This window comes from Panulirus ornatus, chromosome 46 (genome assembly GCF_036320965.1).
Source record: "Panulirus ornatus isolate Po-2019 chromosome 46, ASM3632096v1, whole genome shotgun sequence".
Classification (NCBI taxonomy): domain Eukaryota; kingdom Metazoa; phylum Arthropoda; class Malacostraca; order Decapoda; family Palinuridae; genus Panulirus; species Panulirus ornatus.
The window spans coordinates 8,277,795-8,302,378 of record NC_092269.1 but is presented as its reverse complement, the minus strand read 5'-3'; the positions used below and the strand labels follow the sequence as shown (position 1 = coordinate 8,302,378).

Genomic DNA, 24,584 nt, shown 5'->3' with positions numbered 1-24,584 from the left:
GATGTGGAGGTTGTGATGTTGTGATGTGGAGGTGGTTGTGATGTTGTGATGTTGTGATGTGGAGGTGGTTGTGATGTTGTGATGTGGAGGTGGTTGTGATGTGATGTGGAGGTTGTTGTGATGTGATGTGGTGGTTGTGATGTTGTGATGAGGTTGTGATGTGGAGGTTGTTCTGATGTGATGTGGAGGTTGTTCTGATGTGATGTGGTGGTTGTGATGTTGTGATGAGGTTGTGATGTGGAGGTTGTTCTGATGTGATGTGGAGGTTGTTGTGATGAGATGTGGAGGTTGTTGTGATGTGATGTGGAGGTTGTTGTAATGTTGTGTTGTGTTGTTGTGATGTGGAGGTTGGAAGGTCGGGAGGGGATGTGACAAGTTTCCCAGCGGCATGGCAGTGGAGGTTGGATGCCAATGATGTTACGAAGGTATGGTCGACTTTACATATCGTGGGCGTTAGTGTAAATGATGTTACGAAATTATGGTCGATTTTATATCTCTTGGACGTTAATGATGTTACGAACTTCTGGTCAACTTTACACCTCTTGGACGTCAGTGTAAATGATGTTACGAAAGTATGGTCGATTTTACATCTCTTGGACGTTAATGTAGACGATGTCCGAAGGTATGGTCGATTTTATATCTTGGACGTTTATAATGTTCCGAAGGTATGGTCGATTTTATATCTCTTGGACGTTTATAATGTTCCGAAGGTATGGTCGATTTTATATCTCTTGGACGTTTATAATGTTCCGAAGGTATGGTCGATGTTATATCTCTTGGACGTTAATGTAGACGATGTTCCGAAGGTATGGTCGATTTTATATCTCTTGGACGTTTATAATGTTTTGAAGGTATGGTCGATTTTATATCTCTTGGACGTTAATGTAGACGATGTTCCGAAGGTATGGTCGATTTTATATCTCTTGGACGTTTATAATGTTCCGAAAGTATGGTCGATTTTATATCTCTTGGACGTTTATAATGTTCCGAAGGTATGGTCGATTTTATATCTCTTGGACGTTTATAATGTTCCGAAGGTATGGTCGATTTTATATCTCTTGGACGTTAATGTAGACGATGTTCCGAAAGTATGGTCGATTTTATATCTCTTGGACGTTTATAATGTTCCGAAGGTATGGTCGATTTTATATCTCTTGGACGTTAATGTAGACGATGTTCCGAAGGTATGGTCGATTTTATATCTCTTGGACGTTAATGTAGACGTTGTTCCGAAGGTATGGTCGATTTTATATCTCTTGGACGTTTATAATGTTCCGAAAGTATGTTCGATTTTGTAACTCTTGGACGTTTATAATTTTCCGAAGGTATGGTCGATTTTGTAACTCTTGGACGTTTATAATTTTCCGAAGGTATGGTCGATTTTATATATCTTGGACGTTTATAATGTTCCGAAGGTATGGTCGATTGTATATCTCTTGGACGTTTATAAAGTTCCGAAGGTATGGTCGATTGTATATCTCTTGGACGTTTATAATGTTCCGAAGGTATGGTCGATTTTATATCTCTTGGACGTTTATAATGTTCCGAAGGTATGGTCGATTTTATATCTCTTGGACGTTAATGTAGACGATGTTCCGAAGGTTTGGTCGATTATATATCTCTTGGACGTTTATAATGTTCCGAAGGTATGATCAATTTTATATCTCTTGGACGTTTATAATGTTCCGAAAGTATGGTCGATTTTATATCTCTTGGACGTTAATGATGTTACGAAAGTATGGTCGATTTTATATCTCTTGGACGTTAATGATGTTACGAAAGTATGGTCGATTTTATATCTTGGACGTTAATGTAAATGATGTTACGAAGTTCTGGTCGACTTTACACCTCTTGGACGTTAATGTAGATGATATTACGAAGTTCTGGTCGACTTTACACCTCTTTGACGTTAATGTAAATGACGATACGAAGTTCTGATAGACTTTACACCTATTAGACGTTAATGAAAACGATGTTGCGAATTTGTGGTCGACTTTACACCCAATTCAACTGAAGTGGCACCAGTAGACTCCGTAGCTTTAATGAAGAGGTTGAGATATTCAGGTGCATTTCGCACGGTCGTGTATATTAAGGACTAAGTAAATCTGGTCTCTTCCCCATAGGATAAGATTCTAGTATTTATATAGACATTTAAACTCTTGAACCAATGAGGTTAATGATGAATGGGGTGATATAGAAAGATATGGGTGAGATTTGATAATCTCGCCTTACACGATTAATTACGGTGGCATCAAAGATTCCTTCAGGGATAAGAGATAGACTTAAAAGAGGTGATTTGGCAAACATTTCCTTCTATAGTGCGATTGGCAAACAATGCCATCTTTAGTGTGGTATTACATTAGTTGAGGTTTTGAAGATCAGGGAAAATGTTAAGTGGTATGACATTAGTTGAGGTTTTGAAGGTCAGGGAGAACGTTAATTTGTATTCCATTAGCTGCGGTTTTGAAGATCAGGGAAAATGTTAAGTGGTATTACATTAGATGAGGGTTTGAAGATCAGGGAAAATGTTAAGTGGTATTACATTATGTGAGGTTTTGAAGATCAGGGAAAACGTTAATTTGTATTGCATTAGTTAAGGTTTTGAAGACCAGGGAAAATGTTACGTTGGTTATTGTTAAAGTAGGTGAAACACTTGTAAAAAATCAGACTGGCAATATGCCATTTGAGTTTTGAGTTAAGATCAGTTTTGAATGTTGAGTAATATTGTTATGTAATGGTATTTTATTGTAGTGTTTATTGAATAGAATGTGAGAATTGTGATGCATGATTTGGAGCATTGATCTTTATACTGGGATACTGAATTAAGTGAGAGTGGTGAGGTATATGAATATCAGGGGAAATGTGGGTTAATGAAAATAAATGTAGATGAAGCACTTGTAAGATATTAATATTATGTATGATAACCATACATAACTTCCCATTCAGCTCAGGCTTACCTATAACGTACTACTCTCTACAACATAGACACAACGAAGACACAAGTTCGCATCAGCACGTGTGAAAAAATACTTAAGGAAACTGAAGGATTTGTATGTGGTAATCATGGATCTAGAGAATACGTACAATGTAGCGTAGTTAGAGATGCTTTGTGGATGGTGTCATGAATATGTGGTGAGGGAGGAAAGCTTTTGGAAGCAGTGATGAGTTTTTATCAAGAGAGGTAGATGTGTGTGAGTAGGTAGAGAGAGGGGGGGGGGGGGGTAAGTAGTTCCAGGTGAAGGTGGATCTGTGGCAGGAGTGTGTAATGTCACTTTGGATGTTTATGGGTGGGTAGTGTGACGGGTGAATGTAGTTGTCTTGTGGAAAGGGTCAGGTACACAATCTGTCGGAGATGGTCAGGTCAGGATGGTGAGTCATTTGATGTTTGCTTATGAAATGGTGCTGGTTGCAGGTCAGGTTAGAGATGGTGTCTGACTGTAGCAGTGTGAGAGGAGAAAGTTGAGAGTAAATGTGATTAAAAGCAAGGTTATTAGGTCTAGCAGTGGAGAGAGGGTTTAGTTGGGGTGTAAGTGTGAAAGGAGAAAACTTGGAGGAAGTGAAGCGTTTTAGATACTTGGGAGTGGATATGGCAGTGAATGGAAAAATGGGAATTGAGGTGAGTTTGGGGGGTAAAGGGTGAAGATTTTAGAGGTGTTAAGGAACCTGTGGAGAGGTCATTATCTGGAAGAGCAAAGAAGGACATGTTTATAGATGTGATAGTCCAGAGGTTATTGTATGGGTGCTGGGCATGAGCGACAGATAAGAATGTACTTAAAAGAGAAAATGTCTGAGAAAATAGATGGTGTGAGGTGGGTTGATTCAGTAAGAAATGACTGGTTAAGTGAGAGATCTGGTAATAAGAGGAGTATGGTTAAGAGGATTGAAGAGGGTATGCTGATAAGTGAGGAGGATTGCATTAACTTACAAGGGGACCTGGACAGATTCCAATTTGGTCTGATACATTACAGACAAAATTCAACCTGAGAAAGTACAAAGTCATAAGAATGGGACACAGTAAAAGATGGCCTTAGTATGACTAATTTTCAGCAGGAATTAAGCTTCAGGATTCTGTGTGAGTTGGGAATTGACATTGTTCCTAATGTGTTGCGACAATCCTACATAGGAGATCTGCAAAGGAGATATACTGTCTACTGGCAAATATTATAGTAGCATTCAAGTATATGGATAGGAAATAGAGAGCTATTCGCATCTTATATGAGATCAATTCTAGTACCATCTTTGTTGCTTTTCTCTGCACTTTCTTCTTGTTACTTTGTGATGATCAAACTTCAGAAGCATATTCTACCTCTGGCCTAATGTAGGAAGTGAACAGCTTGTTGAATATGTGTTTATACTTATGTTTTAAGGCTGTTTTGATATTTGGAAGCAGTTTGTCTCCCTTACTATTCTCCAAAAATGGAACTTTAATGCAAGGCTGGGGATGGTGTCAACTCCCAATTCCCTGTCGTACAGAGACTCCTACAGCCTATTTCCTGCTAGAAAATGTTAATTCTGAGGCCTTCTTTCCCTCTGTCCCATTCTTATGACTTTGTACTTTCTCAGGTTGAATTTTGTCTGTAATGTATCTGACCAAATTGGAATCTGTCCAGGTCCCCTTGTAAGTTAATGCAATCCTCCTCACTTTTTACTTTCCTCTTTGCCTTGGCATTATCCACAATGATACACAGGAAAGACTGAGGTCCCCCTGGCAGGTCATTCACATAAACCTCTTCCTGCTAGTAATTAAACCTTGTGTATGAATTTAGTTTTTGTAAGTCTTAAAGAGAAGAGCACAATCTTGTTAAGGAAATTTTCCTCCAGAGGAACACATTTCCTTTCTCCAGGTTGGAGTATAGCATCTGAGTTTAAGAAACTGCAGATCTCACATGATATCTGTGACTGAAGCACCACCATTTGTGGGGAATTTCAAAAGCTCCAAGAATGAATCCTTTGATGGAGGGATTCTGAAGAAGTCCGGTCGTCTTATCATTGGTTTCGTTATGAAGAACTGGAATTTCTTCGCCAAACTTGGTTATGTAACAAATGATAAATGTGTTTTAAGGTGTATAATATATTATTGTTACTACATACAGCTTTCAAAAATAATTCATCTTTCTTTTTTTTACAGAAACAAATTGCAAAGGAGTGAATAATGGACAAGAGACCTAGAACAGCCGGTGGAAGTAATTCAGGGCCGCCCAAAAAGCCTAAGTAATTTTCAGGCAATTCTTTAAGAGATGAACATTTTTCATTTTCATGTAATTTTTGAAGAATTTGGGAATTTTGTGTATGAATTTATAACATTTGAATAGGAAATAGTGATCAGATGCAGAAGCACTTAGTTCTGACATTATGGCTGCTTTATTTGGCACTAATTTTCAGGATGGAGGACGAGGATGACGATGACTTTAATGACACGTTCCCAGATGGAGCAGACTTTGAAGAAATGTTTCAGAGGGATAGTGAAGAGATACAGGTGAGTGTTCCTGTTTTTTCTTGTATTCACCAAACTAGGCACTTGACGATTTTTTTACCTAACCATAATTGTTGTACAATAGAGTTGAAATCTTGATAGAATGTGAGACATTTCTGCACACACATATATGTATATATATGTCTCTTTCTTTCATACTTGTTTGCTATTTCCCAATTCAGTGAGGTTGTGCCAGAAAAGAAGAAATGGCCTCATTCATTAGCATCCATTCTCTAGCTATCATGTACAGTGCATTGAAACCACAGCCTTCTACCACACCTATGATTCCCAGACCTTACTGTAGTTTCCACCTCCTGCTTCATATGCCCTGATTCATTCCATTTTCAGATGTTCCATGTTCCACCCCTGCATGCCACATTGCTCCATTTCACTCTTTCCCTCACAAGACTTTCACTCATGCATATTCAGGCTTTAAGCATTCAAGAACTTTTTTACTCTGTCCTTCTGTCTCCAATTTGCTCTCCTTCTCCCCCTTTTTCTGTGCACTCTTAACATGTATACCCTCTTAGTCATCCTTTTCATATTTCTACACCATTTCAGCATACTCTCTTCAGCTTTTTCAACTTTTTTTTTTTTTTACGCTGTCTCCCGCGTTTGCGAGGTAGCGCAAGGAAACAGACGAAAGAAATGGCCCCCCCCCATACACATGTATATACATACGTCCACACACGCAAATATACATACCTACACAGCCTTCCACGGTTTACCCCAGACGCTTCACATGCCCTGCTTCAATCCACTGACAGCACGTCAACCCCGGTATACCACATCGCTCCAACTCACTCTATTCCTTGCCCTCCTTTCACCCTCCTGCATGTTCAGGCCCTGATCACACAAAATCTTTTTCACTCCATCTTTCCACCTCCAGTTTGGTCTCCCTCTTCTCCTTGTTCCCTCCACCTCCGACACATATATTCTCTTGGTCAATCTTTCCTCACTCATCCTCTCCATGTGCCCAAACCACTTCAAAACACCCTCTTCTGCTCTCTCAACCACGCTCTTTTTATTTCCACACATCTCTCTTACCCTTACGTTACTCACTCGATCAAACCACCTCACACCACACATTGTCCTCAAACATCTCATTTCCAGCACATCCATCCTCCTGCGCACAACTCTATCCATAGCCCACGCCTCGCAACCATACAACATTGTTGGAACCACTATTCCTTCAAACATACCCATTTTTGCTTTCCGAGATAATGTTCTCGACTTCCACACATTCTTCAAGGCCCCAGGATTTTCGCCCCCTCCCCCACCCTATGATCCACTTCCGCTTCCATGGTTCCATCCGCTGCCAGATCCACTCCCAGATATCTAAAACACTTCACTTCCTCCAGTTTTTCTCCATTCAAACTCACCTCCCAATTGACTTGACCCTCAACCCTACTGTACCTAATAACCTTGCTCTTATTCACATTTACTCTTAACTTTCTTCTTCCACACACTTTTCCAAACTCAGTCACCAGCTTCTGCAGTTTCTCACATGAATCAGCCACCAGCGCTGTATCATCCGCGAACAACAACTGACTCACTTCCCAAGCTCTCTCATCCCCAACAGACTTCATACTTGCCCCTCTTTCCAAAACTCTTGCATTTACCTCCCTAACAACCCCATCCATAAACAAATTAAACAACCATGGAGACATCACACACCCCTGCCGCAAACCTACATTCACTGAGAACCAATCACTTTCCTCTCTTCCTACACGTACACATGCCTTACATCCTCGATAAAAACTTTTCACTGCTTCTAACAACTTTCCTCCCACACCATATATTCTTAATACCTTCCACAGAGCATCTCTATCAACTCTATCATATGCCTTCTCCAGATCCATAAATGCTGCATACAAATCCATTTGCTTTTCTAAGTATTTCTCACGTACATTCTTCAAAGCAAACACCTGATCCACACATCCTCTACCACTTCTGAAACCACACTGCTCTTCCCCAATCTGATGCTCTGTACATGCCTTCACCCTCTCAATCAATACCCTCCCATATAATTTACCAGGAATACTCAACAAACTTATACCTCTGTAATTTGAGCACTCACTCTTATCCCCTTTGCCTTTGTACAATGGCACTATGCACGCATTCCGCCAATCCTCAGGCACCTCACCATGAGTCATACATACATTAAATAACCTTACCAACCAGTCAACAATACAGTCACCCCCTTTTTTAATAAATTCCACTGCTTTTTCAACTATGCCCTTGTTTTATTTCTATGCTTGCTGAAGTGGCACGAATAACTGAACACCAAAATCAAGGCCATTTCGTATGGACAAGATGAAAGAATCATTGAACATCATTTACGAACAGTTCATCTGCTCATCTTTAAGCTATGCCTCACCTGCTTGGGCTTCCATCGTCTCAACAGCCAATATAACAGAGCTGTAAACTACACAACGTAGTGCACTCAAAACAGTTAGTGGCTGCCTAGCAACCACAGACTCTCGACTCCTTCACAGTGAATCAAAGATCCCCCAATATAGTCCCACCTCTGTATGCTTAGGACTCAGTTCCATGGAGCAGCACTAGACCCCTCCTGCCTAAACCACTCTATAACGAGCTATCAGCCCCAAGTAGAAATAAAATGTTTACCCACTCCTCATACTTCAGCAACCTCTACTCAAAGATCCCCTAACCCCCAACAACTATAACAATGACAAAACACATACACACTGAAATAACCCAACAAGCACTGAACAACTGCCCTACCAACTCAGTCTTAAACTTCACCTTGCCAGACAAACACTAGTCACATTTTCCCATTTATGCTTTGGACATCACCAATGCCTGCAATGCTGTAAACACGATGACATCATATCCTGAGAACCTTGACATCCGTGACACAACTACCACAGCAGACATTGTGCACTTACTACTCAGTTGCAACTGCCTTATCCACATGCAGATGTACACATATCACTGCACTTTAAAACTTATGGTCCTGACCACTGGATGTGGCTGGCTTTTTTTGCACTGCAGGGACCTCATAAGAATATAAGAGACTCCTGGATTAGGAAGTGAGTAATCAGGTCTATTATTTTCACATACTTTTATCTTTTTCCCACATTGGCAAGGTAGCTCCAAGAACAGATGAAGGAATGGCCTTATTTTCTCACAGCCATTCTCTAGCTGTCATGTACAATGCACCAAAGCCAAAGCCCCCTTCCACAACCAGGCCTCACAGACCTTTCTGTGTTTTCCCTTGATTGCTTCAAATGCCCTGTCGCAGCCTATTGATAGCACATCACCCCTTGTGTGCTACATTGCTCAGTTCACCCTTTCCCTTGCACTCCTCACACCCTCCTGCATGTTCATGCCTCTGACACTCAAAGCCTTTGTCATGCCTTCCTTTCACCTTCTTGGTGTCCCCTTTTCCAGCATGTCTACCCTTTCAGTCATCCTTGCCAAATGTCCTAATTCTCATAGCACATCCACTTCAGCTTTCTCATACTTACTCCTCTAAATACATTGCCTCTCTCTGTCAACCTTCCTTACATCACATATCATCCTCAAACATTTAATTTCCAACACATTCACCCACTGCCATACTTTGTGATTTAAGGCCCATGCTGCACATCTGTGCAACATCGACAGTATTACTATTTAACAGACATACCCATCTTTGCCCATACAGAGAGTGAGTTCTCTTTCCACATATTCCTCAGTGTACACAGGAGCTTTGCTAACTCCAGTTCTTATGGTTCCATGTGGTACCATGTCCACTTCCAGGTATCTAAAGATCCACTTCTTTCAGGTTCACTCCATTCAAACTCACACTCCAAATAACCTGTTTGTCCCCTTTACTAAACATAATAACCTTGCTTTTATTATCATTTACTCCCAAGTCACTCCTTCCTCATTTTCCCCCAGACTCATAAACCAGCTTGTGCAGTTTCTCATTCAAATTTGCCCTCAGCTTTGTGTCACCATCAAACAGCAGCTGACTAACTTCCCAGGTTTCCCCACCCCAGACAGACTGCAAACTTGCCCCTCTCTCCAAAATTCGCTCTTCCCTATCTATAAACAGACTAAACAGTCAAGTCATGGTAACATCATGCACACCTGCTGCAGACCACATTTGCACTTGGAACCGCACATTTTTATCACTTCTTACTTGCAGTCATTCCTTACTTTCTTGATAAAAACTCAGTGCTTCTTGTAGCTTAGCTCCCAAACCACATATTTGCAACACTCTTCACAAAGCATCTCTGTCACCCCTTATGTATGCTTTCTCCAGATCTGTAAATGCAACAGATGAATCCATCTGCTTTTCTTAAGTATATCTCACATACATTCTTCAAAGGGAACACCTGATCCACACATTCTCTACCACTCCTAAAACTATGTGTTCCCCCTTAATCTGATGTTTTGACACTCTGTGTCACCGTTCTCTCATACAACATACTAAGTATGCTTAACAAACTTATGCCTCTGTAATTGAAACATTTCACTTTTTCCCCTCTTTGCCTTTCTCACATGCCTTCTTCTCACTTTGTGCATGCAACACGCTTCTCTTGTACATGTTAAGACTGCATCCTTAAGTACCTCTATTTCTCGCTCACTCTCCTAGCTTCATTAACTTCAACTTTTGCTGTTCTTCACCTATCTTTGTAACTCTTTATCCAAACCTTTTTCCAAGCTCAGTCATTTTCACCACCCACATCCCACTCATATCATTTACCTTTTCATAAAACCCCTACAAACCACTCTTGCCTCCACCAAGTTATGACCAAACATCCTACCAGCTGCACACTCGTGTTCAAAAGCCTCCTTTGCACACCTACCATTCATTATATAATCCAACAGTACCCACTTACCATATATCTTTTTCAACTGTGTATGCATACATATACATTTTTAAACCAGGTATACTTAATCATCAATCCCTTCTCAGTGCACAACCCCACAAGATATTAATTTTCATTCACACCACTGGTTACCCATGCCCTCCAGTCATATACCCACAACTGCCACATTACCCACTTTCGTATTCAAATCTGCCATCGCAAATACTCACTTCTCTGCATCAGAATTGCTGAGGCACTCATTCAGCTCCTTTCAAAAACACTCAGCTCTTTCTTAGTCTTCTTGATTCCAGATGCATAATCACTTTTACTTTCATCTATATCAGGCTGGGGCTCACTTGATTATACTCTTTCCTGCATTCCCCCAACCTCTTACTCAGCTCTTGCCCTTACACTAACCCCTCACTTCACTCCTGATACATTCCCAAAACCATTCTTCCCCATTGAGCTCTGTTTCACTCAGAGCTAGAACTTCCAGGTTTTGCTTCTCAAACATACTACCTATGTCATCCCTCTTCTCATCATGGTTATATCCACTCACATTCAGATGCCCCAGTCTGAGTCTCCAAGGAGGATATGTGCTCCATGCATGGCTCCTTCTGTTACAACTTTTGGAAACTGAAATATAAGGAGGAGAGGGTTTGCAGCCACTCACTCCCATCCCTTATATTTTTCTTTATAACATTTAGGGAATACATGGAAAGTATTCTTTCTCCCTTATCCCAGGGATATATTTATACACACACACCTTAATAGCTGAGATTAAGAAAGAATGTTTTTTCTAAAACAGTTACCACCTAATGTATTTATATTTTCATTTATTATACTTTGTTACTGTCTCCTGCATTAGCGAGGTAGCACAAGGAAACAGATGAAAGAATGGCCCAACCCACCCACATACACATGTATATACATACACGTCCACACACGCATATATACATACCCATACATCTCAACGTATACATATATATACTCACACAGACATATAATATATACACATGTACATAATTCATACTGTCTGCCCTTATTCATTCCCGTCGCCACCCCGCCACACATGAAATAACAACCCCCTCCCCCTGCATGTGCACGAGGTAGCGCTAGGAAAAGACAACAAAGGCCACATTCGTTCACACTCAGTCTCTAGCTGTCATGTATAGTGCACCGAAACCACAGCTCCCTTTCCATATCCAGGCCCCACAGAACTTTCCATGGTTTACCCCAGACGCTTCACATGCCCCGGTTCAATCCATTGACAGCACGTCAACCCCAGTATACCACATCGTTCCAGTTCACTCTATTCCTTGCATGCCTTTCACCCTCCTGCATGTTCAGGCCCAGATCACTCAAAATCTTTTTCACTCATCTTTCCACTTCCAATTTGATCTCCCACTTCTCGTTCCCTCTACTTCTGACACATATATCCTCTTTGTCTATCTTTCCTCACTCATTCTCTCAGTGTGACCAAACCACTTCAAAACACCCTCTTCTGCTCTCTCAACCACACTCTTTTTATTACCACACATCTCTCTTATCCTTTCATTACTTACTCGATCGAACCATCTCACACCACATATTGTCCTCAAACATCTCATTTCCAGCACATCCACCCTCCTCCGCACAACTCTATCTATAGCCCATGCCTTGCAACCATATATCATTGTATTAATGGATATTCTGTTATGCATTTTGCAGTCTTAGGATAAGTCAGAATGCTCAAATGAAATAAAACCATGTAAAATTTGAAATTTGAATTTGTAATGGCTAGATAGATGAGAACTTCAAAATACAGTAGATGTCTCCTATACCTGTGAAGTTTCCTGATAGAAAGTGGTACTGTTATAACTTCATGTTTCTCTGCAGGGTGATGAATTCGAGGACACAGAAAGCACTCACAGTTCTTGGAGTCGACCTCCTGTTGCTTCATTAGATCCTCAGGAAGAATCTTTTGTGTTCCAGCAGATTGAAATCGATTATTATATTGGTAATGTATTGAATAGTGAAGTTTGCTGATGCTCGCTTCTTTCATGAGGCATAGCATGACCATATGTCACATAGTCATCTCAAATTCACACTTCCGTGCTAATGTACATGTGAAGGATGGAATGAAAAAGATTTTCAGCGATCAGGGCCTGAACATGCAGGAGGGTGAAAGGTATGCATGGAAGAGTGGATTGGAATGACTTTGTTTACTGGGTTTGACATGTCGTCAATGGACTGGAACAGGACATGTGAATTGTCTGGGGTAAACCATGGAAATGTCTGTGGGGTCTGATGTGGATAGGGAGCTGTGCTTTCGGTGCTGAGAAAAAACTGGTGATTGGGAATACCTGGTTTAAAAAGAGAGATCTAGAGATCTGTACACAAGTATATGTATGTGAGTAGGAGAGATGGTCAACAGGCATTATTTGATTATTTAGTAATTGATAGGCATGTAAAAGATAGACTTTTGGATGTAAGTGTGCTGAGAGTGGCAGCTAGTGGGATGTCTGATCACTGTCTTGTGGAGGCGAGGGTGAAGATTTGTAGAGTTTTCGAAAAAGAGGAAACAGTGTCGGGGAGAAGAAGGTGGTGAGAGTAAGTGAACCTGGAAAGGAGACTTGTGTGAGGAAATACCTACAGATATTGAGTGTAGAAAGGCAGAAGAAGTGAAGGGAGTAGATGAGGAATGGGAGGTATTTAGGGAAGTATTGATGGCATGTTTAAGAAATGCATGTGGCATGCGAAAGGTGGAAGGTGGCCTGACTACAAAGGGTAGTGAGTGGTGTGATGAAGAAGTAAAGTTGCTAGGTAAACAGAAAAGAGAGGTGTTTGGGCTGTGCTTACAGAGAAGGAGTGCAAATGATTGGAAGATGTATAAGAGAAAGCAGCAGGAGGTCAAGAGGAATGTGCAGGGGTTGAAAAAGAGGGCAGATGAGAGTTGGGGAGAATAAAAAGATGTTTTGGAAGGAGGTAATTTATGTGCAAAAGACAAGACAACAAATGGAAACATTGGTGAAGGGGTCAAAAGGGGAAGTGATGGTAGGTAGTGATGAAGCAAGGAGGAGATGGAGTAAGTACTTTGAAAGATTGTTAAGTGTGTTTGATGATAGACTGGCAGGTGTAGGATGTTTTGGTTGGGTTAGTGTGTGAAGGGAGAGAGCATGGAGAGTGGTTTCATTTAGAGAGAAGAGGTGGTGAAAGCCTTGCAGAAGATGAAATATGGCAAAGTGGTGGGAGTGGATGGTATTGCAGTTGAATTTATTAAGAATGGGAGTGACTGTGTTGCTGATTGGTTGGTAAGGATATTCTGTGTATGCATGGATCATGGGAAGTGCCTGAGGATTGGTGAAATGCATGTATAGTGCCATTGTATAAATTGTAAGATAGGGTATTGATTGAGAGGGTGAAGGCATGTACAGAGCCTCAGACTGGGAAGGAGCAGTGTATTTTCAGAGGTGGTAGAGGATGTGTGGATCAGGTGTTTACTTTGAAGAATGCATGTGAGAAATGATTAGAAAAACAGATAGATTTGTTTGTGGCATTTATGGATCTGGAGAAGGCGTATGATAGGGTTGATAGAGATGCTTTGAGGAAGGTCTTAAGAATATATGGTGTGGGATGTATACTGCTAGATGCAGTGAGAAGTGTTTATCAAGCGTGTAAGGCTTGTGTACGAGTATTAGAAATAGATGAAATGTGGCAAGGTGTGTGGAGTGGATGGTATTTCAGCTGGATTTCTTAGGAAAGTGGGTAACTACAATGTTAACTGGTTAGTTAGGATTTTCACTGTATGTATGGATTAGGGTGAGGTGCCTGAGGATTGGTGGAATGCATGTATAATGCCATTGTATGAAGGCATTTGGGACAAAAGTGAATGTTCAGATTACAGAGCTATAAGTTGTTAGTGTACTTCGTAAGTTTTATGGAAGAGTGGTGATTAAGAGGGTGGTAACATTTATGGATCATCAGACTGGGAAGGACAGTGTTGTTTCAGGAAAGGTAAAGGAATATGTGGATCAGATGCTTCCTTTAAAAAAGTGTGAAAAATACATAAAGAAACAAAAGGATTTATATGTGGCATTTATGGATGTGAGAGAAAGTATAGGTTAAGCTTGATAAAAATGTTGTCGAAGTTGTTCCAGTTATTTAGTGTGGGAGGAAAGCTATTGGAAATAGTGAGGAGTTTTATCAAGAGAATAAGGCATGTGTACAAGTAAGTAGAGAGGAAGATGAGCGGTTCCAGGTTAAGTTAGATCTGTGACAGAGGAGTGTGATGTCACCATAATCTTTACATTGACGGAGTGGTGAGGAAGGTGAAAGGAAGGGTCTTGGAGATAGGGTGGCAAGTATGCAGTCGGTTAGGGTGGGAGAACCAAGGAGGTGTCAGTTGTCGTTTGCTGCTTTTTCATTGCTAGTGGTAGATATGAGCGAGAAACAGCAAAAGTTTGTCTCTGAGTTTGGGAATGTTTGTGAAAGGAGAAAGTTGAGAGTAAGTGTAAATAAAAGCAAAGCTGTAAGGTTTAACAGTTGAGAGGCTGAATCTTGGGTGTGAGTTTCAGTGGAGAAAACTTAGAACTGAAATATGGGAGCTAAAGTTAGTCATTGGGGAGAGAGAGAGAGAGAGGAGAGAGAGAGAGAGAGAGAGAGAGAGAGAGAGAGAGAGCATTGAGGAATGTGTGGGAGAGGTCACTAGGTCACTAAGGGGATGGAGATGGGTATATTTGAAGATATAGTTAATCCTAAAGCTATTTTATGGATGCTAAGCATGGGCCATAAATGAAAATGTACAGAAGAGGATGAATATGTTAGAAATGAGATGTTAGGGAACAATGTGTGTTGTAAGAAATTGTATATTGACAGAGAGATGTAATAAGAAGAGTATCATTGAGAGAGCTGAAGAGACTGTTCTAAAATGGTTTGGACATTTAAATTAAAGAGAATGAGTGAGGAGAGGTTGACAAAGAGGATATATCTATGTAAGAGAAAATTGATTTAGGAGAAGTAGATAAAAAGGATGTATACATGAGAAGTAGAGGGGACAAGGAGAAGGGGATATCAAATTGGAGATAGAAGGATGGAGTGAATAAGCTTATGAGTGCTCAGGGCCTGAACATGCAGGAGGATGTAAGGCATGCACAGGACAGAATGAATTGGAGTGATGTATACAGAGGTTGATGTGCTGTCAGTGGACTGAGCTAGGGCATATGAGGTGGCAAACAGGAACCATGCAAAAGCCTGTGGAGCATAGTTGTTGATAAGGACTATGTTTTGGTGTATTACACATGATTGCTGGAGAATGAATGTGAGGGAATGAGGCCATTTTTCTCTCTGTTCTTGGCACTACCTTGCTAATGTAGGAAACAGCAACCAAGAATGAATTTTTAACTTTTTACCCAAAACTTACAGAAAAACTTTGTTGTGAGTAGGCTAAATTTTTGCAGTCTTTCTTATGGTAATAGAACTCCTAATGTAAGATGCTAGTTGGACGAAATTTCTTTATCCTGCATTGTTTCAGCAGGCTCAAGGTACTTTTGTAAATGATAACAGTTTGACTGCTGCATTATTTTTGAGAGCAATGATTGGCTGATCTTTAGAAGACATTGGAAAATGCTGTTAATTTATCAGGGTAATTGGGATCCTTGATGGTCTGGTTGTTTTGAATACATGGGGCTTGAAATCATATGATCTTTAATTAATTTCAGTTAGGTAGTGGAAGCCAAGCTAAATTACCCACAACACCAAATGCGTTATAATGTGTTGATGCACCAAGATATGGGGGTGAGGCCTGAAATATGAGATAAAAATGCCTTGCTCTTTACTGATGTCATATTTGAGTTTGCTTTAGAAAGACTTTCAAATCATGAATTGTAATTTTGAATTGCTTCTTTTCCTTTTAGCATTAATAGATGTTATGAATTTCTGCTTTTCTCCTATTTTGTATCTTTAGCTTATTTTAACTGCAACCACAGGAATCACTTATTCTATAATTTTAAAAAGATTGTTGCATTCATATTACTCATCAGTTCTTAACTTCTTTTGCTTTTATCACTTGTGTATAGTAGTAATTTGTTTTCTTCAGTGCAGTACGGTGATAGATGACATAGATAAACATGGATGAAATTAATTTAAACATGGATGAAATTAATTATTTGATGTGAAGACTCTTATGTTCACTGTTAATGCCTTAGAGCTCTTATTTTAGTGTATCTTGACCCAGGTACAGTACTACTTAATATTACTAAAAAATTTTCACTTCTTTTCGTTTCTAGGAAACCCCATTCAAGGAATGCCAGGACAGCAAGTTGGCAAAGTACCAGTAATGCGCATGTTTGGTATTAATGATTCCGGGAACTCGGTTTGTTGTCATGTTCATGGATTCTCACCATACTTCTATGTGACCTGTCCACCATCATTTAAAGATGTTCACCTGGGAGAATTCAAGGTAAAAACTACATATAAGTATATTGGTTTCATGGGTACAAGGAGAGGTTATTAGGCCGTGGGTTTTCTTGTGTTAGAAGAGTAGGGTGAGGGAAACATGATATCGTGTAAGTTGAATAGTTTCATCATGTTGATATGGGACAAATCTTTTAATAACGAAGGTCCTGATTGATTAGATAACAAAATGGAACTAAGTCAGAGAAGTATTGGAAATGATGTGCAGAAATGCAGTTAGAGTAATAAAATCATGGAAGCTAGAGTGATAGAATCATAGAAAAATGGAACAGGGGAAGTGGTGAATGAATAGAACCTGAGGTTGAAAGAAACTGTTATAGAAAAGAGAGGTTAAGAGACTGGTCCCCATGACAGCAAAGCTCTTTTCTGGATATACCTAGTTATTTGAGATATAAAGAGTGATGGAGTTCATATTTAGTGAATATTTCTTGTATCGCATGTGTTGTGATATGCCCCGCCCCCCCTTCTTTTCCAGCATTTTCTCTTATCCTTGAAGGAAAGGCCTATACTGAAGTTAATTATGGGATAGTTTTTTTCCTTATAATTCAGGGAGACAGCGACAAAGCAAAAAAAAAAAAAAAAAGATTCAGTTATATTGTCATCTATTTAAAGCGTGTAGAATGCATAAGAGATACTTTTTTTTAAACATGCACTGTAAATACTATTACCCTCTTGATTACCAGAAAATCCCTTACATAAAGCTATTAGTTAATGTTCATGAACCTCTTCTCTCGATATGCTAAATTATCTGAGATATGGAGGGTGATAGAGTTCATATTCAGTGAATATTGTATCTTATATTCATGCCTTCTTTTTCTTTCTCTTTCTATCTCCAGTTTTTACACTTATCCTTTAAGGAAAGGCCTGACCTGAAGTAACTGATATATAGTTTTGGCTCTTTCTTACAATTCAATTTGTAATATTATGCATTTAAAGCTTGTAGAGTGCATAAGAGATACTTTTCAATTTGAATGTGCACCATAAATACTTTTACTCTCTTGATTACCTGGAAACCCTAACATAAAGCTATTAGATAATGCTTATGAACCTTTTTCACTTTCAAGTGTAGAGTCTTATGTTGTTTTTGTCAGACAAATGAGTTAGTCATACTTTTATAATCACTTGATGTATTTATGAGTTCTCCATGGGGTTGGGAGAAAGCTTACTACCCATGCATAATCGGCATGTTGTAGCTAAGCAAGAGCTATTAGGAGTTGATGGTGGCTGGATAGTTTCCTGTCCAGTATTATCAGTTTCTAAATCTTTGAGCAAATGAAAAAACAAAGTGAGAATTTTTTGCTTGAAGGACTAATTCATAGTGCTGCCTCAATGACATGGGAAGGGCAATAAGGCATGAAAAAAAGAGTGAAGCGTTTCATTTCTCTACCCTGCTTTTGTAGAAGGGCATTGAGAACTAGATGGAAGAAGGTTGTGAAAAACTAATATACAGTTTTGATAGTAATTCTTTATGGTCTGTCAATCCAGCTGATGCACTTCTCTGTCCTGGCCATATACTGCAGTTTCAGTGCTAGGTGATTAAACACTGACTTTTTGAAGTTTCTCTGGCTATATTCCATTAATCTTCCCACTTTGTCCCTCTATTGAACTACTATATTGGAAATATGCCATGTACACTGTGTGTGTAAAGTGTTGTTCAAAATTGGCCAGTTTATTAATTGGACGCATTACATTTTATTCAAACAAGGCAAGGATTGCCTTGATAGATTATAATGTTTCTTATATTATATTTTCTAAGACAGACTTTACAGTGTCAATTTTATCATCATCATTGAAATGAGATGGGATCAAAATCTACTATGGTCCTTTGTGTGAGATCAAAAGAAGTTTGGGTGCACCACTCAAGTAAGAGAGCTAGAATCTTCCTTTCTATGTATATAGAAAAATATTCATGTATACATAAGCTTGGGTGCATCACTCAAGTAAGAGAGCCAAAATCTTCCCTCTCACATAAATAGAAAATATTCATATACATAGAAAAATATTCATATACAAAGAAAAATACTTCTGTTCAATACATTTTACAAGCCATATCAAGTATAGGATGAATTTTGTACTCTCATAACCAGTAAAGATTAGTTGCTTTGTCAGTGTGGAAAATGGCTATTTTTTCATTGAGATGAGAAACCAAAGAGTAAATCAGTTCCATTGTATGACGAAGGTAGACTTTTCTGCATTGAACTATGAATCCTTAGCTTTTTGAATTTTAAACCTTTCTCCATGAACTATGACTAAATTTATAATACCAAGTTCTTTTTATTACGAAATAAACCACAGTCCAAAGCTGTCTAAAGATGTTTGTAAATCCTGTGCAGTTCACTGATCCTTGGAGCTTTTGAATGGCATATATCATTTGCAGTCTGTTTTTGTATAAGCATTTTGGGCCTGCATATCTTCTTATTAAATATCATGGTGGACATAGTGTGACTGTATTGGTTTTTGTAAGGGTCTAAGGGTCTTTTATTGGAAAAGACCAGTAAGAGTGGTTGTTGCATTTGATGAAAATCATTTTTTAGTGATAGGTCATTAGACATACTTAAACTTTTTAGAGTGGTTTTGTGTATATAACTTTCATAAGGTGATAATCTTGAGTTAAGGGCTTTTTTTTTCCCTCTCCTCTATATGTGTAGGCTCTCTGAGGCTATGGGACTCTGCCAGTAAATGAAGAATGTAGGTTTAGAAGTACAAAAGTCGTCATAAGTAGAGCCCTATGGGCCTGTTATTTTCTCATCCTTTCTCACTCGTCTTGCCTTTCATAGTAATTGTTTCTTGGGTTCAAACAGTAGAAGGTCCAAGGTACAATTAGACTCGCATGGTTAGTAAGTGATTGGATGCGTGGTAGTTGACCATCAACTCATCGTTGCACCATGAGTGGGTTGCAGAATGGGTTTCTGTTGTTGAGTATTAGCCACTCGCAATTGAAGGTATTATGATGTTGAATCTATCATGGATATGCAGTTCCAGTTTAGGCAGTATAATGCTACTTTGAAGTATCAATGAGAGAGTTCTCTCTCATATGCTCAAAGGGCTCTGCATGAAAGAGAAAATTGGCTTCTATACTTCAAAACTTTAATTTTTCTTATGTGCTGACAGAACTGAAGGTAGGGTTTAGGGTTAGGATTGAAAATTTTTGGCTTTAGCATAGGACTAATATGTACTTGATGTGTACAGTATGCTTATTCCTATATGGTACTTTTGTGTGTTTGGCATTTTTAGTGTCTGTCTGAAATTTACTGTGTGTTGTTACAGAATGTTCTCAATCAAGTGCTTCTTGGTGACATGAAGTCCAACAAAGAAAATATAACAGATACTGTGTTAGCTGTGGACATAGTCAAGAAAGAGAGTATATATGGCTTTCATGGCAATAGGAAAGTACCTTTCTTGAAGATAACACTTGCTCGCCCCAGACTGATTGCTGCAGCAAAGCGACTTCTTGGGGAGGGAAAAGTTTTCCTGTCAAGCATTGGAACTCCTGTATATGAAGCTTATGAATCTAATATTGATTTCGAAATCAGGTGAGATTCATTCTTAGAAGTAGACTTGCTTTTAAGTGGAAAGAAATACAATAAAATATTGGAGTGAAATTGAAAGTTTAGAATGAGAATTAGTTACCTTTGTACAGAGGAGTGTGTAGAGAGCACATTGTTTGTATTCAGTAGTAAATATTTTCACTGTGCCACACTTTGCTGTATATGAAATGTGATTTATAATTTTCATGGAATTTATTGTATAAGGTTTTGTATGTTTCAGATTTATGGTAGACACTCACTTAGTGGGCTGTTGTTGGGTAGAGCTTCCAGCCAAGACCTGGACCATCAGAAAAGACAGGCTTGACACCCGATGTCAGCTGGAGGTATGTAAAACATTACTTCACTGTAGGTAGAGCTTCTTACCACATCATTCACAAGGTTTATATTCCACGGGAAATCTTGTAAATTGCCATATTGGGAAAGATGACTCATTGACTGACTGGGGAATGGGTGTTAGGAGCACTACACTGCTGATGAACTATTGCAATATTGTCTTGGCACTACTTTGATTAGATGATTGCATTGTTGTTTTACTGTATTGTTATAGTTATTCAGTGGATGTATTTTGGTAATGATGAAAGTCTTAGAAATTGAGAGATAGATTTTTATTGCGGCACAAGGGATGGATAGACTATGGTAATTTTCTTGGTCCCCTTCGATACGACAAACCGAGCATTGGACATGAATATTGGTATATTTCAAGTATAACATTAAAAATTTTGGTACATCTTGACTGCTAGGGGAAGACAGGTGAGGTTTTCATGGGTTCTGTATATTTTTAGATTGTTTTCTCATAGGTTTTTATTTTAGAAATTGTTTCCCTACTGTTTCAGGTTCTCTTGATTTCTAAAAGTTCTTCACATACTTTTACATGAGTTAACTCACAGTTGTTTGCTTGATGAAAAAGCATGTAGCAGAGATGCAGTGATGGGTATAAATTATGATCAAAATTGATGTGTAAACAGGTTTCTTCTTTCAAACATGATTTTCTCTTTCAGGTGGACGTAGCTTGGAATCAGTTCAAAGCTCATGAACCAGAGGGAGAATGGGCACGAGTGGCTCCTCTCCGAATTCTTTCCTTTGACATAGAATGTGCTGGACGCAAAGGTGTAGTGATTTATAAATGTACCAAAAACGAACTTTATTTATTTTAAGAATGATATAATTGGGCAGTTTTTGAATTCTTCTCCAGAATTCATCTGTAGAATCATTGAAACTTTTATGCATATAGATGAATAGTTTCTTATTACTGCTTGGTAAACTTTGTTTTTATTTTTAGGTGATTGATAGGAGTTTCAAAATCATCCCATAGGCTAGTGCACTCCATTGCAAGCAATAGTAGAATGGTTAGTTAAGCTTTCTAGATCCAGAAAAACATAGCATAGGTTATGAAATAAATAAGGTTTGTTAAGTTATTTTAATTGAGGGACCTCTGACTATATGAGAGATAGTGGCTGTGAATGAAGTAACTGTTGAATGTTTGGCATTTGCTTTGTACCCTAAGTAGAGCATAATGAGAGGTAAAGAGGTAGTCATAGCATTCCACGCCATTTCTCTGGTGTGAATTATAACTTTCATACCGAAAATAGTACTCAGAAAATGATTAACATTTTTTTATTCTCTAAGTTTTTTACATATTGGTGTAAATGATAATGGTCAGTAGCTTGTGGAGTTCTTTATTTCTGTCATACATGTTCATCATTTCCTATCGTAGCAAAGTAGCATTAGGAACTAATGAAGAAATGGCCTCAATCACTTGCATCCACTGTATAGCTCTCATATGCAGTGCACTAAAACCGGAGCACCCAATCCAAATCAGGCCCTATGTACCTTTCCATGGTTTCCCCAGAGTGTTTCTTGTGACCCCGTTCTGCCCATTAATAGCATGTCGTCCCCTGTAAACCACATTGCTCTAACTTGCTTTGTAGTATGCACACCTTGCACCCTCCTGCACAATCAAACCCCAAACCTTCAGAGCATCTTTCACTCCTTACCACTTCTCCCATGGTTTCCCTCTTTTCCTTGCTCCTTCCACTTCTGACATGCATAACCTCTTAGTCATCTTTTCCTCACTCTTCCTCTGCATATTTGCAGATCTCTTATACATAGTCCTCTTACTACCAAACCTATCTTACCCGAACATTTGTTATTTGATCAACCTTCCTTACACCACATATCATCTTCACACATTTCATTTCCAACAGATTTACCCTATCATTTGGATTTTTTCCAAGGCCCATGCATTGCCTTCATTCATCATCATTGGGAGCACTATTCCATTGGCCATACCATCTTTATCCTGAGAGAGAGTTACCTCTATTTCTGCTCATTCCTCAGTACACCTCACCCACCCTAAGGCTTGCTTCAGCTTCCATAGTTCCATTCATTGCCACATTCACCCCAGGTATCTGAAGCACTCCCTTTTATTTGTGTTCTCTCTCTTCAAACTCCACTCAAAATAACCTGTCTATTCAGTGCTAGACCTAATAGCTGAGCTTTTCTTCACATTTGCTCTCAACTCTCCTTACACACTCCCCAAACTCAGGCATCAGCTTCTGTGGTTTCTCACTTGAATCTGCCACCCCCCAGAAACCCTATCCTCTAATAAACTGCATACCTGCTCCTCTCTCAAAGATCCTCACCACCCCATCCATAAACAGATTAGATAGCCACGGTAACATCACACATCATTCTCACGGACCCACCTTCACCTTGAACTTCTCACCCTCTTCTCTCCTTGCACATGCCCTCCTTTTTTTTATATAAACCCCCTCATTGCCTCTAATAGCTTTTCTTCCACCCCGTATATTCATATTACCTTCAATAGACGTCTGTATCAAACCTATTATATGCTTTCTTCTCATCCATAAATGCTTCATGCAAATCACTTGTTTTTCTGAGTACTTCACACACACATACTCCAAAGCAAACACTTGATTCACATATCCTCTATCACTCCTGAAACCACATTGCTCTTCCCCAATCTGTTAATCTGTGTCAGCCAACTTTCCTGGAGTTATGTGCTGAAAAAGGGCTGGTGATCAGCAATACCAGTTTTGAATAATGATGTGGATAGGGAGCTGTGGTTTTTGTGCAATACACATGACAGTTAGAGACTGAGTGTGACCAAATGTGGCCTCTTTTGTCTGTTTTATTAATCATGATAATGATTTTTTTTTTTTTTTTTTTTTTTTTTTTGCTTTGTCGCTGTCTCCCGCGTTTGCGAGGTAGCGCAAGGAAACAGACGAAAGAAATGGCCCAACCCACCCCCATACACATGTATATACATATGTCCACACACGCAAATATACATACCTACACAGCTTTCCATGGTTTACCCCAGACGCTTCACATGCCTTGATTCAGTCCACTGACAGCACGTCAACCCCGGTATACCACATTGCTCCAATTCACTCTATTCCTTGCCCTCCTTTCACCCTCCTGCATGTTCAGGCCCCGATCACACAAAATCTTTTTCACTCCATCTTTCCACCTCCAGTTTGGTCTCCCTCTTCTCCTCGTTCCCTCCACCTCCGATACATATATCCTCTTGGTCAATCTTTCCTCACTCATTCTCTCCATGTGACCAAACCATTTCAAAACACCCTCTTCTGCTCTCTCAACCACGCTCTTTTTATTTCCACACATCTCTCTTACCCTTACGTTACTTACTCGATCAAACCACCTCACACCACACATTGTCCTCAAACATCTCATTTCCAGCACATCCATCCTCCTGCGCACAACTCTATCCATAGCCCACGCCTCGCAACCATACAACATTGTTGGAACCACTATTCCTTCAAACATACCCATTTTTGCTTTCCGAGATAATGTTCTCGACTTCCACACATTCTTCAAGGCTCCCAGAATTTTCGCCCCCTCCCCCACCCTATGATCCACTTCCGCTTCCATGGTTCCATCCGCTGCCAGATCCACTCCCAGATATCTAAAACACTTCACTTCCTCCAGTTTTTCTCCATTCAAACTCACCTCCCAATTGACTTGACCCTCAACCCTACTGTACCTAATAACCTTGCTCTTATTCACATTTACTCTTAACTTTCTTCTTTCACACACTTTACCAAACTCAGTCACCAGCTTCTGCAGTTTCTCACCTGAATCAGCCACCAGCGCTGTATCATCAGCGAACAACAACTGACTCACTTCCCAAGCTCTCTCATCCCCAACAGACTTCATACTTGCCCCTCTTTCCAAAACTCTTGCATTCACCTCCCTAACAACCCCATCCATAAACAAATTAAACAACCATGGAGACATCAC

The 24,584-nt window shown here is 39.5% G+C and overlaps 2 protein-coding genes across 4 annotated transcripts in view; one reads left to right on the top strand and one right to left on the bottom strand.

The window, feature by feature from the left end:
* LOC139763118 (apoptosis-resistant E3 ubiquitin protein ligase 1) overlaps positions 1 to 24,584 on the bottom strand; it is a 323,876-nt gene that overhangs the window by 22,897 nt on the left and 276,395 nt on the right. The window lies entirely within an intron of this gene.
* Positions 1 to 24,584, top strand: part of PolD1 (DNA polymerase delta) — a 102,600-nt gene that overhangs the window by 376 nt on the left and 77,640 nt on the right. For all 3 annotated transcript variants that reach the window (XM_071688780.1, XM_071688777.1, XM_071688778.1), the window contains exons 2-8: positions 5,129 to 5,211; positions 5,383 to 5,476; positions 12,178 to 12,298; positions 16,566 to 16,738; positions 20,020 to 20,285; positions 20,521 to 20,623; positions 21,299 to 21,407. In XM_071688780.1, the coding sequence (XP_071544881.1) occupies positions 5,153 to 5,211; positions 5,383 to 5,476; positions 12,178 to 12,298; positions 16,566 to 16,738; positions 20,020 to 20,285; positions 20,521 to 20,623; positions 21,299 to 21,407 (925 nt within the window). In that variant the 5' untranslated portion in view covers positions 5,129 to 5,152. The remainder of the gene's footprint in view (positions 1 to 5,128; positions 5,212 to 5,382; positions 5,477 to 12,177; positions 12,299 to 16,565; positions 16,739 to 20,019; positions 20,286 to 20,520; positions 20,624 to 21,298; positions 21,408 to 24,584) is intronic.